Here is a 20047-nt window from a genome sequence, read left to right on the forward strand (position 1 = left end):
AACTACTTCACAGGTAGAATACAAATATCATTCTCACTTTAAATCTGAGTAAATAGTCTTAAACACTTTCTAAATCCTATTATATGTACAAACTTTGCATGCAAAGGTTGAGTCAAGTCGGCAGAGGAGTGTAAGTAAACACAGCCTTCTCCCATAAGTACACAGTATTGAATGAAGGAGAAAAGGGCTTTATACTCTATTCCCTCAATCCCTCAATCAAAGACCTTTTAGAAGAAAAGGCAGAGTTAAAATAATAAGCCCAGTTCTATGATAAGGAACTTCCGTATTTGAATTTCATTGAATTATAGAGTTGGAAAGAGCCTCCCGGGGATCCGTGTAACAGCAGACCTCACCCCAGATCACCAGACCACCTTCTAACCCATGGCCTTCTGTGTGAATTTCGTCTCTTCAGTGTCAAAATACTGGAAACTTGGGGTTTCTCTGTCATTCTTTCCTGCAGTGCATTTGAAATCTGAAGATAACCTATTTTGCTCCCCATTTTTAAAAACTGCATTTAAAACCTTGACTAATTGCCAGTGACCTTTAAGATAGAGACAGCAAAGTGGAACAGAAAGAGCAGACTCAGGAGTTTGATTTCTTAGTCTCATTTTCCTCATCTACAAAATAAGAATCAGTACAGGGTTTTCATGAGAATCGGAAATGATCAAAGTCCTGGCATAGTTCCTGGTGCATGGCTGTGCTCAGTAAGTGGTAGTTACTATGATTATTACAGTCATCCTTAAGCAAACAGTTCTTATAAAGCACCCCCTTAAAATAATTACAGATATGTAGCTTCTTCATCTCCTAGCAATCTTAAACTATGTTAGAAAAGTGCTCTGCTATTGGCATATGTTTGCATATTTAGGTTAAAACGTAAAACCTCATTCCACTTTTTTACTTAAACATTTGCTTACTGCAATTTAATATCAAATAACAGTTGCCATTCTACGGAAAACACTCTGCACAGTGGGACTATGGGGGCACATGGTCAGCCAAGCACCATTCCATAAAGGGACTAAGTAGCGGAACAGACTCGATGTGAGATGGCAACTGTACTTCAGGTACTTTTCCAAGAAAGGGAGTTTCTTGACCCAAAAAAGATAGGCATTTTATCTTAACTGATTTTAATGCATAATGAACCTGACCAACAGTTCACACATTCCTCTTGGAGAGAAGTCAGGATGAGGAGATTTAAAAAAAGCTTCCGCTACAATTCCAGGAAGAAGTTACTCCTCTAGGCCACCAGGATGGTGGTGGTAATTGAGCAAATGCATGCAAACCTTGATGCAACTGCTAACTTTTACCAACGAAGAAACTGATTTTCTACTGACTGACTTCCTCCGTTTTGGCTTTAAAGTCAGCCATTAGGCATCTATTGTTGTCATATTCCCCATGGGTCTAGGTTGGACCATTTGTTCTTACAAACATCCTAAAAGAAACAATAGGCCAGACACGGTGGCTCATGCCTGTAATCCCAGCACTTCGGGAGGCTGAGGCAGGTGGATCGCGAAGTCAGGAGTTCAAGACCAGCCTGGCCTAGATGGCAAAACCCCGTCTCTACTAAAAATACAAAAATTAGCCCAGTGTGGTGGCGGGCACCTGTAATCCCAGCTACTCGGGAGGCTGAGGCAGAGAACTGCTTGAACCTGGGAGGCAGAGATTGCAGTGAGCCAAGATTGAGCCACTGCACTCCAGCCTGGGTGACAGAGTGAGGCTCTGTGTCAAAAAGAAAAGAAAGGAAAAGAAAAACAAAGCAAAGAAAAACAAAGAAAAGAGAAAAGAAAGGAAAACAGTAGTGGGTACAATATAGCTGGTGTTCATGAATGATCCTTCTGTGGGCCATTGATTCCTGATGCCCTTTCTTCCAATTCTTCTGTGATTCTAGACTTAGAAGCCATGAGCTTCAGCATCAAGTCAAGGAAGCTCTGGAAATGCTTCATAACCCAATAGGTCTGAAGGACCTACATTTGTCTTGTACAAAGCAAAATTCCAATGCCTGAAAGTGCCTGACACCATAAAGGCATTCAGCAAGGTGTTAATGACTGTGGATAGAATAATTCAGATGTAACTCTGACTGATAAGAAATATTAAAGTCTTTTTTGAATAGGGCTGTTGCAATGTTTAAATTTCAGCAAAATAATCATAAGCCCTGATATGACTTAACTACAGTTCGCTAGAAAATCATGAGAAATGAGCTTCCTTACGTTACTCTGGTGTTTATTGACCTCCATGGCATGTTTAACCTCAGGGGGCTCCTTCATGTGGGCATAATCTGAGAATCCTTTGGCAGCATCATGTTTCTGCTTATAGGCCACCTGAAAAACACAAATAATTGTTAGTCCCATTTAGAGGCATATAAATTGTTGCCTGCTAATTTCAGTGTTTTGCCAAGGCTTTATATATTTGAATACCACCACTGATAGTTAATTTGCCTAAATCTCTGTAACAAGACAATATCCGCAATGCATTCATCTTTGTGCTTCTGTTTAGATTGCTAATTCTACCTCTTTGTTGTTTACTTCAAAATGTCCTTGACCAAAGATGAAATTTCCATTTTTATTCAACTAGCTTAAAGCTCAGGTGTAGTTTTGGGAAATCATCCACATCCAAGAGCTTTCTGGGATATAGATGTCAGAGATTTAAATATTGGAAAAACAACTAAGTAGAGGAGAATTATAGGATATTTGGAAGTAAACTGTTTGTTTTCAAATGATTGGGTCTGATTTTATGTAGGCACAGCTATAAGATAATATAAGGCTCATTAAGTGCACAAACCTTTGGGAGAAAATATAGCATGCCGGCAAAATTCTCAAATATGTCAAGTCTCGGCCTCCATTAGGGAAATGGCCCAGTGCCATCCATTACCACCACGTTGAATTTCCTCCATACTAGGATGGAGAGGGGATATGAGAAAGATATCTCAGAAGTAGATGTAACCAAACTCAACCACAAAGTTGGAAATTAAAGAACTTAAAGATAGCAACCAAGTTATCCCCTTGATCTCCATTGATATTATTAACCTATTTATTTCCTTCATAATGTTTAATTACCTTGTTTAGTTTATGTATAATTACTTATCTATCTTCCCTTACTAAACACAACTGTCATGTTCACTGAATCCTCAGAACCCAGAATAGTGCCTGGCACAAAACATTTGTTCAGTGAATGAATAAATAAATAAATGAATGAATAACTAAAAGAATGAGAATAAAACAATAACAAATGAAGGACAGAAAGGCAATATTAATTTTAAAATATACTAAAAGTTTAATACTAAAAGGATGTTAAGTGGAGTTGGAATTACTTGACATGAGAAAAATGGCAACTTAAGAAAGAAAAAGTAGGCTGGACTCAGTGGCTCATGCCTGTAATTAGGGAAGTCAAGGAGAGAGACTCGCTCATGACAAAGTGAGGCCCTCATCTCTACTAAATATCAAAAATTAACCAGGTGTGGTGGCACAAAGCTGTTGCCCCAGCTACGTGGGAGGCTGAGGCAGGAGGATTGCCTGATCCCAGGAGGTCGAGGCTGTGGTGAGCCACAGCATTCCACCCTGGGTGATAGAGCAAGATCCTCCAAAAGAAAGAAAGAAGGAAAGAAAGAAAGAAAGAAGGAAAAAAAGAAGGAAAGAAGGAAGGAAGGAAGGAAGGAAGGAAGGAAGGAAGGAAGGAAGGAAGGAAGGGAGGAAGGAAGAGGAAAAGAGAGGAGGAAAGGAAGGAAAGGAAAGGAAAGGAAAGAAAGAAAGGAAACAAGAAAGGAGAAAACAAAGAAGAGAGGAGAGGAGAGAGGAAAAGGAAAAGGGAAAGGGAAAGTAAAAGAAAAAGAAAAACTAGAACAGGCTTTACCAAGAACAAAACAAGATCTAGTTTTCAATGAAAAGAATATATAAAATTAAACTTAAGGAGAAAGTTTTTATCAATATGAGCTCCTTGGGCGCATGTCTGTCTCACACATCTTTTTATCCTGTGCCTAACATAGTGAATGACAGAGTAGAAATGCAATAAATGTTTAGTGAACAGATGAATAAATGAGTTTACTAAACATTCTTGTGAGCTTAAACTCTTCATTGGCTTTTATAAACAGTATTAACCACCCATTCAACTTGGATAATATACCCATCTAAAGGATGAATGTGATAAGTCTGATTTTTACAACTAAAGTCATTGAATCTTGTCATCCAAAAAAAAAAAATGTCATCTGGTATAACTACCAATGTTTAAATCCCCTCTCTGGACCACCATCTAGTTTTTCAAAAACTTCCACTGAAAGAGAACTCAACCTGGGCCACCACAGCCTCTAAATTTTGAAAGCTCAGATTTAAAGTTCTTTCTTTACTGAAACCCCAATCTATCTCCCCCTAGCTGCATCTATGTGGCCATATGAAAAGAGCCTAGTTCGTGAGACAGAACTTCCAATGTGGGAAGACAGCCGTCAATGACTTCTGTTCCTCCAGACTCGCAGTATGGATTAAAGTGCTGCACTCCTGAACACCTTACATGCTCTCTTCAGCCCAAAGATGGGGATTTATCAATCGCTTTCTTTAGGTGCTCACAATGGTTGGACCAATCTTAACTAGAACTGTTAGATTTAATCCAGGTTATCACCTCCCATGTGCTAAACGTTATTAACACATCCATAGATCACAACATTTTTCTTTTGATGGCTATGCTGAGACTTCTGTCAACTGATGCCTTTAAGTCTTCTTCAGTCCTGCCCAGCCATGTTTCTACCTCCAATACTGTGGATTTGGTTGGTTACCAGGACTCAGAAGCAGCACCTCACATTGTTCCAGGGATAATTCATCTTGTTAGAGTCTGTCCACCAATATACTCCATCAAGATATCTCCCTCTGGTGACTGTTATCTTTACATTTTCACCAATTAATTATGTTAAGCAGGAAACCCTTTAAGAACCTCCATTCAGGTGGAGAAAGTCCATCATCTCCGTTCTATTACATTCCGTGTCATAACTCAGAGGTAGGGAAAGGAGGAGTTTCATGGGTACCCAAGTCTATAAAGCCAAGGAAAAACTTCTATGAGATTTGCTCCTTCTTCTTAAATGAAAAGAACTAGTATATGCCTATTTCCTTTTTCATGGTTGCCTGGTTTATTTTGTACTTTAGACCTACTATCATTTGTGACTTTATAAATGTAACCAATGCAGCTGATCATTTTGTGGGTTATCATAGAAATGATGAGTCATCAAGCACAATTTTAAAAAGCACTCTTTCTTAAAAAGGCTATGTAATTTTCTACTTGCAGCATTAAAATCGTCATTTCATTTATAGCCGCTACTAAGTACCCCTTTAGAATTAAGATTACATCAAATTGGAGGGAGCTGAACTTTAATTTATCATATTCATTTTCTTCCTTAAAATAGCTAATGGAAAATTGTGTCAAGCTAATAAATTTGCTGATAAATTTGATTTCTTAGGATTTGTCATTACCGTATGGCATCTCCCTAGATTAATGCTGTTTTCTTCATACTTTGAGAACTGAGATTGCCATGTTACTAGGAACCTGGAGACAGGAGTCCACTTGCAATAGTCATATACACTTTGTTTATGTAAGTGATAAACACATTTATATTTTTGATCTTACAGCATATTTTATATTTCATATGTATACAGATAAAATGTACATTTATGCTTAACTTATAGATTTTTTTGGCATTTACTTATTTATTCATTTATTTTAGAGATGGAGTCTCACTATGTTGCCCAGGCTGGTCTTGAACTCCTGGGCTCAAGAGATCTGCCCACCTCAGCCTTCCAAAGTTCTGGGATTACAGGCATGAGCCACAGCACCTGGCCAAATTTGGCATTGAAATTGGGGGTTTCACAGATGCCCTGAAGCTTCTTCCTGCCCTCGCTTTCAGAAAATTCACAGATCTCTAAATTAAAGTTTACTGGCCAAGGAGGTCAAGTATGAAAATTAAAATAATGGCTTTGCCTCTGAAAAGTATGATTTATCTGGCTCCTTAATTCTACTTGATGGTTATTTATTGTGTCTAACAACATAGCATAGCATGCTACAAAGACGATCAGAATAATAACATAACTTACATTATATTTTAGATGACACAGGTAAATGAGCTTTTATTCCCATAGCACAGACACCTCTGAAACAGAATCCTGTGACCACCGTGGATGAAACACAGACTTTCATTAAGCTGCAGTTCCAATGCCTGAGTAGCCTGAATTGCTTCTATGATAAGGCATTATTTAGCCTTTGCCTGAAACAGCCCTAATGAGAAGGATCTCGTCACCTCATGGCATGGTCCATTTCATGTTCAGAAGCTTTCTTTGTAATCTGTGCTTATAAAATTGTTAACGGGGATAGCTAATAAATGACCTCCTAAAAACTCTACATCTCTCTCTTTTTCTGGCATTTCTTCCTTTCAGGCATTTTCTGTAAGTGTTCATCTAGCTAACTTTACCTTATCATTCTAGTTTGAATTTAAGCATCTGAGAGTGTTTGCAAATTGACTTTAAGATAATAGTTTGTTTTAATAATTTGTCAAAAGTTAAAGAGACTTTTCATTAGAACCCAGAATGCCATTAAATTTCTGAATTCATCCAATACTCCGATTTAGGATATCACAAATCTGATACTATTTGGACACAGGAAATGTTAGTTCTTTAATTATCATAGATACTGTCAAATAGCTCTTCTACTTTCTTGATCCTCTTATTAGGTAAACTCTGAGAATCACAATTTTAACAATAATAAAATTGATGTATGTAAATCTAAAGAAATGTTATGACAGTTACATAAATCTTTGAAATAGCTACCTTATTCAAAATCTAGGTTTTTCTTTATTAATAAGTTCAGTGACTAATTACAACAATGGAAATCAATGGTAATTGTGAGTGCATATGCACCTTTCCCAGTGGTGTCTATTTTAGTATAGGATAACATGTCAACAATGTCAGTGGGAACCTATTCTGACAAAAATGATAGATTCCAAAATATACAACCTGGATTATTTTTCATGTTAAGTTCCATGTTGCAGGGATTTGTGTATTATAGACCTATTTATGCTATAAGAAGTTGAGAGCTGTTATGTGCTTCCAAAGAAATGAGGATGCAAACATCGGAAAAGTTACCTTCCCAAGGAAGTATAAAAGCAATAATAGATTGTTTTCCTTTTCTTTATTGCTTAATTGTTGCTTGTCACATATCAAGTGTTGGGCTGTAATTATCTGCTTTTTAAAGTAACCCACATTATCAGCAAGTGCTTAGGTGGCCAGATACTGGCAGGAAAAATAAAGGGCATATTAGTCACAGTCACCCATGCAGAACCGTGACATCATATATTTTAAGCTACATGTTGCATAACTGAGATTAGTTTACCGCCAAGTCAGGTACACAGTGGACATTTAAATTTGTAATAGTGAAATACTTAAAGGTGTTCTGCAAAGAATAACTATGCTCAGCATTTTTCAAGAGTAATGTATTTTCAGACCACTTAAAAATAGCTAATGCACGCTGGGCTTAATACCTAGGGGATGGGTTGATATTAAATAGGTGCAGCAAATCACCATGGCACACATTTACCTATGTAACAAATCTGCACATCCTGCACATGTACCCCAGAACTTAAAAAAAAATTTTTTAATAAGATTATCTAGGTATCTCTACTTAAAAAGATTCTGGGGAAAGGTAGGGCGCAGTGGCTCACACCTGTAATCCCTGCACTTTGGGAGTCTGAGGTGGGCAGATCGCCTGAGGTCAGGAGTTCAAGACCAGCCTGGCCAACATGGCGAGACCCCGTCTCTACTAAAAAAAAAAAATACAAAAATTAGCTGAGTGTGGTGGATGTGCCTGTAATGCCAGCTACTCAGGAGGCTGAGGCATGAGAATAACTTGAACCTGGGAGGCAGAGGTTGCAGTGAGCCAAGATCATACCACTGCACTCCAGCCTGGGTGACCAAGCAAAACTCCATCTTAAAAAAAAAAAAAAAGAAAAGAGATTCTGGGGAAAGAAGTAAACTTGCTTAATAAGAAGTAGAGGGTTGGAAATGGTAGAAAAAATATAGCATAGCGTGTGGTTAAAAACCTAGACTCTGGGGCCAGACTGCCCATATTCATGTGCTGGTGCTGCCATTTACTGGCTGTGCCACCTTGGCCAACTGACTTAACCTCTCTGTGCTTCAGTCTCCACAACTCTAATCTGGGGACAGCTCATTGGGTTGTTGTGAGGACTGACTGGCATAAATACACATGAAATGCACAGAACAACTTCTGTGTGTTTACTATTATTAACCTAAAATGTGAAATGAAGAATACAAACTATGTAAAAGGAAGCATATCCTTAGAAAGAAAATTTTAAAATTCCACAAAATCCATTTTACAAGTTTTTACTGAGCACTATCTATGTGCCAGGAACCCTTTCAGCACAAGACCAGAGCAAGGAACAAGAAAGATGAGGTCCCTGCTCTCATGTAGCTGAGAGAGCTAAAGAACAGATTAACAAAATAACCTCTCCAAATTTGATTGTTCTGTGAAGAAAACACAACATTAAGATGAACCAGAAAGAGGTGAAACATTCCATTTAGAAATCTGTTTTAGGAAATGCAATAGATTAAGAATGCCTTATGTGTTCATATGCTACAAAGAGAAAATTACTCCTAAACCCTTCTGGATTCAAAATGAGTTTACGTGATGACAATTCTTAAGTTCTTCTGCAACTGGCAATCACCAAATAGTAACTTCCACCTGACGGGGGCTATTTTTGGTAGCCTGAGATATCCTAAAGGAAAAACACAATCCACAGAAAAGGAAATTCAGGAAACACTTGTCTAATTGATGAAGCAGATCTGTGGATCCTGAATTCAACCTTTTTTTTTTTTTTTTTTTTTTGAGACAGAGGCTCACTCTGTTGCTCTAGTTGGAGTGCAGTGGCATGATCTTGGTTCACTGCAGCCTCAACTTCCCAGGCTCAAGCAATCCTCCCACCTCAGCCTCCTGAGTAGCTGGCACCACAGGTGCATGTCAACAAATGGCTAATTTTTGTATTTTTGGTAGAGACCAGCTTTTGCCATGTTGCCCAGGCTTGTCTTGAACTCCTGAGCTCAAGCATTCTGCCCACCTTGGCCTCCTGAAGTACTGGGATTACAGGCCTGAGCCAGAGTGTCCAGCCCCATTATCTCTTTATGTGGCTTTTAACAAGCTATTCAAATATTCTCTACTTAGGGATCATATATCAAATTAGAGAACAGTTTAATATTTAGTATGAGAATTTCATCCATGTAAGCTGTCTAAATGAGATTAAGATTTGCTCTATAAATTGCGTTGAATGGGACTCAGAAAACAGTACCATGTGACTGACATAAACCTGTGTGTCCTTTTCATTTTCTGCAATTTCAGCAGCAACTACTGACAGCACATTAATCAGTTACTTTCAACTTTCATTTGGTATTTAACACCCATGATGAAAACATTTTATTAAAATGCTAAGTAACTTTTTTCAAGTTATATGTATTATCTACAAAATTAAGAAACACTTTAGAAAAACCCCACCTCACTCTGGAGCTGTGTAACTTCTCTTGCGAAAACACTGTCAATTGTGGCTGGCATCCGCTTATAAAGAGAATTGGAAAGGTCCGCTTTAATAGTGCCTTTGTATTTTGCCTGGGGGAAAAAAAAACAGGAAAAAAATAAATAAATAAACTTCCATTTTTTTTTAACTGTGATTATAAGAAGAAAAGAAGAAACTTTCTTCCAAAACAGAATTGATTTTAAAATCTGCAGACCATTTTAATTTTAGATACTGGAGCTGACAAACTCCAGTATTCTGAAGAGATAGAAATAAATCCAATTTATCATAGAGAACGCTTTCAATGAGACATGCAAGGACATAACGGCTTTCTATTTAAATGCAAGCACATTTCTAAAAGTAAATCTATTTGTGTATATTGACAGTTTCATGCTGGATAAGTGAGCAAACAATTTGAGTTGTTCCAGAAAATGCAAGTCGTTAGAATCTACTATCTAGAACTTGACAAAGGACAGTGTTCTTCGGTCTTCTCAGCCTCCTCCTGTTCCAGGGGGAGGGGGGAGTGAGTGCTTTCTTGTAGTTTATGTGCCTGCCCACCTCTAACCTGCACTGTCTTTAAGCCATCTCAATCACTACTCTAAAGACAAGCACTCTTTCCTCTTGGGAAAGGGAACACAATAGATTGCTCACTTCCAATATTTTGCTCTGCAATTAACTCCTTTAGGAAACATAATCAATAATTGAGAACATCAAGTATTTATCTGCACGGGAGGATGGAACATAGCTAAGACAAACAAACTGTGTTCTTCCATTATCTGCAGATGAGTTCCTGATGTTCTTCCTGCTCAGAGCTAGATTTCAGTATTGATTTATTGAGCACAGATCCTGTGCAAGCCTTCTGCTACCACACTCTTTGGATTTTGTACGTAATGAAAGAAAATGTACTGATTTCATTCAAAATTGTTTCACATTAGCAGAAATAATCCCAAGAACATCCAGTTGATCTTTTTCCAACATAATTTATGAAACACTAGAGGTCAGTCATTTACAACACTATTTCATTCCTTTCCTTCTCAAATGCATCTCTTCTCAGTGATCTATTCACAGACTACAGTAATGCCTCATCACAGAAACCATCATCGTTAACATTATGCTTTACAATGCAACATAAACTGGAGTTCTAAATGCTCTCAGAAAGAAACTATATAATTTTTCAGCTGGAAAATGAATGTAGCGTATTCCTCAGTCTGTGGTTTTATAATAGGTATCACTGTTGAACTGAATTTTATCCTACTCCAAAATAGTTTAAATTCATTTAAAATTATTTATCAAAGATACCACATTTTAGAAAACTGGTAAATCTTATTTATTTCCAAAATGATATTCAATCATTTATCTCTAATATAACTATTAGGAAACGAAATAATGGAACTTCTAAAGTGAGCTGTTGTGCCAGTGCTTTTACTTATTTAATAAAAAGATGCCTTTTCAAGAAGAATCATACATAAATAAGATTTAGAGTCAAAATATAGACATATATAACAAAATATATGAAGCATACATAGTAAAATCTGTCAATCTATATGAGTTAAATGACAGTGCATCACATTAGATAATTATGTAGCTATTACTAACATTCAGTAGTGCTTTTGAAAATATTATTTTTCATCTCTTTAAGGCACAGACTTTCATCTATAGAATAAGAAAAAGATAAATGCAAGCCAGTTTGCAAGCTTTTGATACCTTACCTCAGAAATAAAAGCACCAATATTTTTTACATGGTTTAGCACAGGAGTGTCAGTCACAAATGTACACTTATCCTTGGACTTTTTAAACTCTTCTTTATAACGGATCTAAAAAAGAGAATGATTTACATAAGAAGAGAAAAAGAAAAACAATTCTAATGGCCTTTTTTGAATGAGAATTAGGTTGATAAAGTCCATTTACTGAAGTAAATACTCAAATGTGAAAGGGGCCTCAAAACAAGCCAAGTTAAATAAACGGATATCCAGCACAGGATTGCAAAGATGATGAGGCATAGTGAGGAAAGACCATTCTTTAGATAAGCGAGGGCCCAGTTAAGCATCAACAGCAGGCGTGCTGGCTACGGGTGATGGGTCCTGTTTACCCAGCCTGCCCAGTGCAATTAGCAAGCATGTGCCGTCTCACTCCTACAAGTGTCCTGGTGTTTTGTTGCTTTTAAGCCTTGACAGGTAAGCCTTTGGCCAAAAAGAAACACAGCTACCTACGTCAAGGTAGAAAATAAGTAGTCAGCATGACAGATGTGACCAATTAGGAAGCAGAGGCAGAAATTAAATGGGGATCCCTATTAGCGTTATTACCTAGACATGCTTGATTAGAGGAAGAGGCTTAAATTCTGGCCACCCTGGGCTTCCTATTACTAATTCCTCCCAATTTATGAGCACCCATAGGCTTCCCAATCCTCCTCCCTGGCGCAGAGAAGAACTGAACCTGCCCAGAAAGCTTGCTATGTGGTGGAGATCATTCCAGAAGGCCTTCTTGCTGGAGATCAGCAAGAGAAAGCCCACTGAGGCTTAGCTAAGCCTGCACATCTCTTCTCTGCAACTCACAAGTCAAACGACTCACTCTCTTTCCCTGTGGGGAGAGGCCAGAATTGTTATGCTGGGGGAAGACCCAGGTGGATATTTGAGCCCAAAAGAAGTCAGGAAATGTGGAGAAGGACCTAAAATATAATCACACTGTCACACTAATTGCTGCACAATCTGGAAACTGGGAAGGCAAAACTATGACTCGTTGAGAAGATGGAGGTAATTTGCTAAAAGTTGTATCACTCTGTAATGTACTTGTGTTTATCCTCCCAAGACCATAAATACTTAGACTGAAAAAGTGTCCCTGTTTCAGATGATAAATTATATGTTCTCCCTAATTATAACCCAAAAGTGGAGTTGAATTGCATATACTACCTGGTTCTTAGAGGACGTGAATAATATTGATGTTATACACTAATGGTACATGGAGATTTTCCCATATGCAAATCTGATTTGAGGGGCATTACTTAATCTGCAGTAGAACTAGATACAGATTAAGTGAACTTATTTCAAAATGCCATATTTCACTGCTGTGACTCTTGGATATCAGATGCCTACCACATTAAACATTTGCTTTATTCATGAAATCAACATGAGAACATATTTATCTTATCTGAGCACTAAATTACTTTTTTTTCTTCTCAGAGATTAACCATAATTTTAGCTTCCTGCAAATCACCCTCCTCAGCCACTAGTAATTAAACTGTTAATGGCAGTATGATAAATAGTAGACTATTTTGATCATATGGAGGAAAAAAGTATCTCCGTTATATAATTAAGTGTGAGAGAAAGTAGCCTATCATTAGGCTTAAGTTTGACTCATTATTTTTATCTTTTGCCACCATCTATTCCCCATCACATTCACATTCTTCACTGCAGTGGTATGTGCTTGTGGCTACAGCCTCCTGATAAAGTCTGACACATGCAGAATGTTCAGGACAGGAAGACTGGATAAGGGTGAGGTATTTACTTCTTCTGTTAGGCAGACAAATAGCTCAGTCTTAATTGTAGACTCTATTTTTTTTTCTTGGGTCTTTATTAAAAAGATACATATATTTGTATATTTTAATTGAAGGTGTATTTAAAATTTAAGATCCTTTACAATTGTACAATTCAAGAGAAATTGTACAATTTGTTAGAAGTCACACACAATCATGCGTGATTTCAAGTGAATTGTGCAATATGAATGACAATAAGCAAAGAATCTTAGATTTTTAAATACATAAGGAATATTTATATAAATATTAGATACATATTAGTAGCCTTCCTACACCAAGATAATAGGAAATGAACATTGAAAGGGAACTATATCGGTCAATGAAACAAATCTTAGGTAAAATAAAAATCACTGAATAGATTGCTATATTTTATTACAGCCATGTCTACATCTTACAATCTCGGGTTGACACCGTCTATTGGATAGACTGGCCACTCCCATTATCTCCTATTAAAAGAGCCCAGATGGATTAATGAGAGCAGCCAGGCTCCTGCCCAGCCCCAGAGGACAAACTGATCTAAACCAAGCATGGTCATGCCATTCAGGGTTTGGCCTGGGGACGCCACACGCTCTGTGACTTTAGTGGCAATCTTCCCAGAAGTGCTTCTAGCGTTTCTGGTATAAAGGGAGAGACACTGCACAACCCTTTGACATTCTGTCTTCCACATTTTTCTTTCTCAATCACAGCAATGATGTCATTACCAAGGAATAAGCCACCATACTAATGACGACAGAATAGAAGGAAAGGAGCCTGGGAGACTGATAACACCCACAGTACCCAGACTGAACCACCTACCAACAGGCTGTATATGTGGAGGCTGGGGAAACAAAAACCTATTTGGTAAGCCATTGTGTTAGTTTTCCTGTTTTCACAGTCATCTGCGCTCCTACCCAATACACAACCCAACACCAAAAGACAAAAAGGGCAAAATTGATGACTTCATGATCATTAAGATGTCCCAAACATTGACCTTCTCTTTTGCCCTCACCCACAAATCCCACATGTCTCCATCACAATTAGGATGAATTTAGTGCAGGGTTGCTTCCTCCTCCTGGCCAAGTTTCTTTGAATGAGTATGAGATTCGCTAAAGGCTGAAATCGGATGACAGACATGGAGATGTCTGAGGATCTCTCCTTTCACAAGAATTCTTAACTGAAAGTATCTGGAAAGCCTTTTCACAAGTGGAATTATACAAGTTAAATTCAATAAACCCTGGAAGGAAGAACTATGGCTCCATCATTATTTAACTGGGCTGGACATAGCTAAGGTCTCTCTCTCCCAGGTTTTCTGATACCATCTAAGCGTTCTCTGGAGGAGTAACCACAGAATTTAATGTTTTTGGCATTGAAAGGATTTACCCACAACAACGTTCGTTTGCCTGGAAAATATTCTTCCTGCTGCCATGCAGATGAACACCCTAAACAGCCTTAAACTAAACACTGAGTGAGAGGCTGCATGCAGATGTGGTCCACCTGCTCTGCAGAAGGCTCTTTCTGCCTAATCTACAAGAAACATACAAAAGATTCCCTTTTGCCCAATCTTTTTTATGACTCCCCATCAGAAGGCTACTAGATTCACGATTCTGAATGCTCAACAGAGAGGATAGGTTTAACTTATTCAAGGGATTGATTAGATATTTTTAGATTAGACAGGACTAAATATGAGAGAGAGTATATCTGCGAAAATATATCTGAGAAAATAATAGTATTATGTGATTAACAGAAAAATAAAAGAGGCTGCCTCAGAAGACTAGCTGTTCTTCAAGACTGGGAATTGAGTTGTGCAGAGAGAAACCCCATAATTTGGGTAGAGCAAGAGCAAAGCAGAAACTAGGCGGGGGGAGAAACAGAAAGAAAGAAAAATGCCTTATACTGATTCCCAAAGTGAAGTCACTTGACCTGAAAAACTGACATTTCTTTCTATGGAGAATTCTAAGCAGTGCAGGCTTCCTAGGGCGGCTCTCTAGGCCAATCTTGCTTAACATTTCCATAAATTGTCTGACAAGGAGATGATACAGCAGTGTCTACAGGTCTGCTGACTCCAAAATGTCTCAGTAAGGGAAACGGCAAACTGAGACGAACTTCAGAAGTTCTCAAAAGGCCAGGCAAGAGGGCAGAAAACTACAGATTAGATCTAGCCCTAGTGTGGTTAAAGTAATTCAAACTATTATTTAAAGATGATGGGTCCTAAGCTATCAGCTACAGGTCAGAAATTAGGAATGAAATGGCTCTGATAGTCTACAGATCATCAAGCTGATCTAACAGCTTTCTGCAGCTCCCAAGTCTAAGAAACTCTTCATAGCATCCTAACGCGTGCTAGAAGCTAAGCAAAACATCATCCTGCTCTACACACGATCTAGACCGCCCACATCTGTACCGCTCTGCACAGTTCTGATTATTACATCTTGGTTATTAAGGACATATGAAAGCTGGAAGAAGTCCAAAGAGTAACAATTAGGCTGCACCATGAAGAGAAGTCCATGAAACCATCCCTCTCATCTACAGAAACGAAGCAGGGCCAGCCCAGTGGCTCACACCTGTAATCCTAGCACTCTGGGAGAACGAGGCAGGAGAATCACTTGAAGCCAAGAGTTTGAGACCAGCCTGGGCAACATAGTGAGACTCTATCTCTACAAAAAATAAAATGAAAATTAGCCAGGCATGGTAGCACACACCTGTAGTCCTAGCTACTTGGAAGGCTAAGGCTGGAGAATCACTTGGGCCCAGGATATTGAGACTGCAGTGAGCTGCGGTCACATGACGGAACTCCAGCCTGGGCAACAGAGTGAGACCCTATCCAAAAAAAAAAAAAAAAGAAGGAAGGAAGGAAAAAAAGAAAGAAAGAAAAGAAAAGAAAAGAAAAAAAATCTAAAAATTAAATAAGTATCTTAGCAAGTATAGAATTCTATTTAGAAGCAAAATGTGAATGTGTATACAGATACAAATTAAGCCAGAATACGCCGGGCATGGTGGCTCACGCCTGTAATCCCAGCACTTTGGGAGGCCGAGGCGGGCGGATCACGAGGTCAGGAAATTGAGTCCATCCTGGCTAACACGGTGAAACCCCATCTCTACTGAAAAAAAAAAAAAAAAAAAAAAATTAGCCGGGCTTAGTGGCTGGCACCTGTGGTCCCAGCTACTCGGGAAGCTGAGGCAGGAGAATAGCGTGAACCCAGGAGGCGGCGCTTGCAGTGAGCCAAGATCGTGCCACTGCCCTCCAGCCTGGGCGATAGAGCAAGACTCTGCCTCAAAAAAAAAAAAAAATTAAGCCAGAATAATCATGTCCTAATTTAAGTAGTACATTCTACCATGCAACAAAAATCTGTAATAAACAGAAAGTATGCCTATCTGTTTAATTTTACCTACATGGGTGTGAAATGTATGGCTTTAGCTTTTGCAAAATGATAAAGGCCACCACCCCTCACAACACGTTGGTTTTAAAGTCACTGATAAACAATCTTATCCAAAACAACTCCAACAAAATCACCTACTAACTACAGTTACCACTTTAGTCCTGATGGTTTATGTAACACAAGTTAGCTCAGCTATAATCGCACTTCAATAAAAATATATCAAAGCTGGAAGAGGTTAGGAACTTAGGGTTTTAGTTGGTAGCATTACTACTAACAATAGTAACACAATAATAATAAGGCGAAGAACAACATTTCATGGAAATCTACAGTGAGAGATAACTTGGCAGTGTAAAGAGGGAGGCCTTTGTGTTCAAATATTACTGCCGCTGCTTAACTGTGTGACCCAGGCAAGGTACTGAACCTCTCTGTGCCTCTATCTCCTCACTTCAAAAATGAGAAAAAGCATAGCGCCTGCCTGGCAAGCTGCAATCCCGGGCACACAGTAGTCACTAAATCTTAACTGTTGCCAATATTGTTATTGCTGTTGTAGTCATTGTCATTTATTATTATTGCAATTTACAAAGAACTTTCACATACCAATAGCTAATGACTATTAAGTAATAGCACAAAGAAATACTTAATTTAAATGGTAATTACATCACATGTCAAGTATATGGGAAACGGTATGATTTCCACCACCATCCTTTGTGCCTGCCTTCTGGTTTGTCAGAAAGAGCCAGTCATATCTAAACTGTGATTGGATGGATGTAAAAGGAAGTAACAGACAGAGTAGTTAATAACAGCTAACATTTATGGAGTACTCACAATGTTCCAGATAGTTTATTCAGCATTTTAGAAGCATTACCATTATTTAATCTTATTACAAATGTTACAGCTGAGGGATGGAGCCCAGCCAGGTTCCATAACCTTCCCAAGGTTACTGTGGAGTCAACCCAGGCAGGTTGACTTTGGAGGATGTGCCAGACCACTGCCCTCCTGCCCAGGACTGACTTCCCTTAGAAAACAAACGTGCAAAACATTCTGATCATTTTGCTTATTATCAACAACAGAAACAACCAGTATTGTGCTCATCTCTCTACATGAAGACACAGGCACATATTCACTTTACAGGAGTTACCCTTTCTCTGGACCAGCAATCCTCTTAGAACCGTTAATGAGGATCATCTAAATTCTCATCCCTGGTGAGCAACATTTTTCCTTGTACTTCTTGAATTCTAGCTTACATATTTAACATAAAACTCTATGTTCAATCATTCAATAATTCTGGGATTCCCTTAAAGTGTAATATCAACCAATCCCAGTTACTAAAAAAGTCACAACAAAAATGCCCCTTGCAGTAATATCCTTGCACTAATATCAGGGTTCTTAGCAAACAGCTCGGTAATCCACAAATCCTGAATTGTAAATAAATACTATAGGCACATATATATATATGCATTTTCCTGTCCTGGAAGACAAGTCCATTCATTAGATTCTTCAGACGGCCCCAAAATGTTAAAAAAAATGACTATTCATTTAGATAGATGGCCTCCCAAGACAAATTACATTATTATATTCATTTTAAAATCTTTGGGGGTTCTCAAATGGAATAAATACTGCAATTCAATGCCTTATGATTTCATGCCAGAGTGACAGCAAAACTCATAAGGGACAGGATTCTGGATTAAGAATGAGAAGACTTGCTCTGGCAGAAATTCTCTGTATAGGTGACCTTGGGGAAATCACTTAAAATTTCAGGACTTTGTTCCATGATCTGGAAAGTGACTGTGTTTTAGAAGGTGATTTCAGGGTTTGCCCCACAGCTCTATGCCTCTATAACATAATAATACCACAGCAGCAATGCAAAATAAGACAAAAATTACTCCAGCCACTTACATCGCTAATGAGTTCCGTGCATTTTCTGGCCAATTCCATGCTTAAGTCTTCAATAACAGGCTTATAGAAGACCTATTTGAAAAAAAAGAAAAGAAAAGAAAGAAGATTTTTCTCATCGTCAATTTAGAGGAACAAACGCTGGTCTGACTATGTGTTTTCTCACTCACCTGGTCTTCTTCATTTTCTTCTTCCCCTATTTTTTCTTCTTCAATTTCATCTTTTACATCCTCAAATACAGGGACCCTCATTTTTACCCTTTAAAATATTTATATTTTTAAAATTTACTCATGTGGCATCCTTTTTCGTACCACAGTGCCCTTGAGATGCTGACGTCTCTGGCGCTCTGGCAGAAATGCCCTTGCCCAAGCCTCAGCCCTATTTAGCCCACACTTCACTCCTTATCTCAGTGGTGTGTGAGTGAAAAGAACAGGATCCCAGAGGTCTACCAGGCTGGCCTCTCAAGTGGAAATAACACATTCTTAAGCAAAATTTGATTTTATGAACTTTCAAAGTCAACATTTTTTCCACTGGTTAAGAAATCCAACAGAGAAAATTTATTTATCTTTTACTAATTCTATTCATTCATAAAAGAGCATAAAAAGGACTTAGAGATTCTGGGAAAACTACTCAGCTCTACCACTCAAGATAGCACAGTCCAAAGCCCGTTATCTCAAAGATTCCTTGTCTCTGTCTAAATAAAGCTGTCACTGGAATGTCAGACTTCTTTCTGACTTAGGGTAGTGAATCTGGATCCTTCAAACTCATTTTGTTAACCTAAATCATATGTTTCATCAGACATACCAGTACTTCTCACATCCTAAAAAATACCCACTTTATATAAGCTGATTAGAGGCTACTTATTTATTATGAAAAGCCCTTTGAACCACTTCAAAGAATCTATTCTGAGTTAATTACGACTGTTAGTCTTATACTGGTGAGAATGGTATTGTGTTAATTGTAAACATCATTAAACATGAGAAGTTGCAGTTAACATATGTTGATACATAATTTAACAATTCTAGAAACATCGTTTCAAAAATAATCATCATCATCTTTGAATTCTGCAGTTCTACTCATCATGTCAATTTTTACAAAGTCATTGGTGATTTGCATTATTACTCAATGGGCACCCCACATTCAGAAAAGCTTGGAAAAATAAGCCATCACAGTATTTATAATGTGGTATATGTCCTTGTCTATGTAAAACCAAGGTTAAAAATACATTTCTCAAAACAAATATTTTAATGTCAATTCAGGCAATTCCAAGACTCTCTACAACTCACAATTAATCTGGTTATGTAAATCCTAGGGTAAATTAATTTTACCAAGCCATAGCACATTAGTATTGGGCATAAAAAATACCCTACACTGAATAGTAATACTGATGATAGAAAATACAAATTTATTTAAAATAATACATCATTCTAAGTAGCCAAGCATAATTTTTTTCTCTTGATATCATATCTAGTTTTCAATGTATTGTAAAAAAAAAAAAAAAAATGCCTCGGCCTTACCTAAACTGAAAATCCTAACAAGAAAAACATTCTACACAGTCATCATGTATAAATTATTTCTGAAATTGTGTTCCATGAGGCAGAAGTTCCACAAAAGATTCTGGGGGAAAAAAGCAGGTTTCTTAAACAAATATGTTTGGGAAATCTGTACCCCAATCTCTGTCCCTGCCACTTAGAGATCTACAAGGCATATTGACATACTAGAAGTTCTGAGAAG

The 20047-nt window shown here is 37.9% G+C and overlaps 1 protein-coding gene and 1 long non-coding RNA gene across 5 annotated transcripts in view; one reads left to right on the forward strand and one right to left on the reverse strand.

The window, feature by feature from the left end:
• NEBL (nebulette) overlaps positions 1-20047 on the reverse strand; it is a 400747-nt gene that overhangs the window by 102518 nt on the left and 278182 nt on the right. The window contains exons 1-5 of one of the 4 annotated variants that reach the window (XM_032167547.2): positions 18484-18866; positions 18317-18388; positions 11248-11352; positions 9523-9633; positions 2205-2315 (exon numbers count right to left, since the gene is read on the reverse strand). The exons of the other annotated variants lie outside the window; for them this stretch is intronic. Of the exons in view, the coding sequence (XP_032023438.1) occupies positions 2205-2315; positions 9523-9633; positions 11248-11352; positions 18317-18388; positions 18484-18564 (480 nt within the window). The 5' untranslated portion in view covers positions 18565-18866. Of the gene's footprint in view, positions 1-2204; positions 2316-9522; positions 9634-11247; positions 11353-18316; positions 18389-18483; positions 18867-20047 lie in introns of those variants that run through there. 4 annotated transcript variants of the gene reach the window in all.
• Positions 11467-20047, forward strand: part of LOC131382081 (uncharacterized) — a 28550-nt gene continuing 19969 nt past the window's right edge. Inside the window, exons 1-2 of the long non-coding RNA XR_009211250.1 lie at positions 11467-12288; positions 13754-13907. This is a non-coding gene — a long non-coding RNA (uncharacterized LOC131382081). The remainder of the gene's footprint in view (positions 12289-13753; positions 13908-20047) is intronic.

The sequence above is a fragment of the Hylobates moloch genome, unplaced genomic scaffold, assembly GCF_009828535.3.
Source record: "Hylobates moloch isolate HMO894 unplaced genomic scaffold, HMol_V3 SCAFFOLD_2, whole genome shotgun sequence".
Classification (NCBI taxonomy): domain Eukaryota; kingdom Metazoa; phylum Chordata; class Mammalia; order Primates; family Hylobatidae; genus Hylobates; species Hylobates moloch.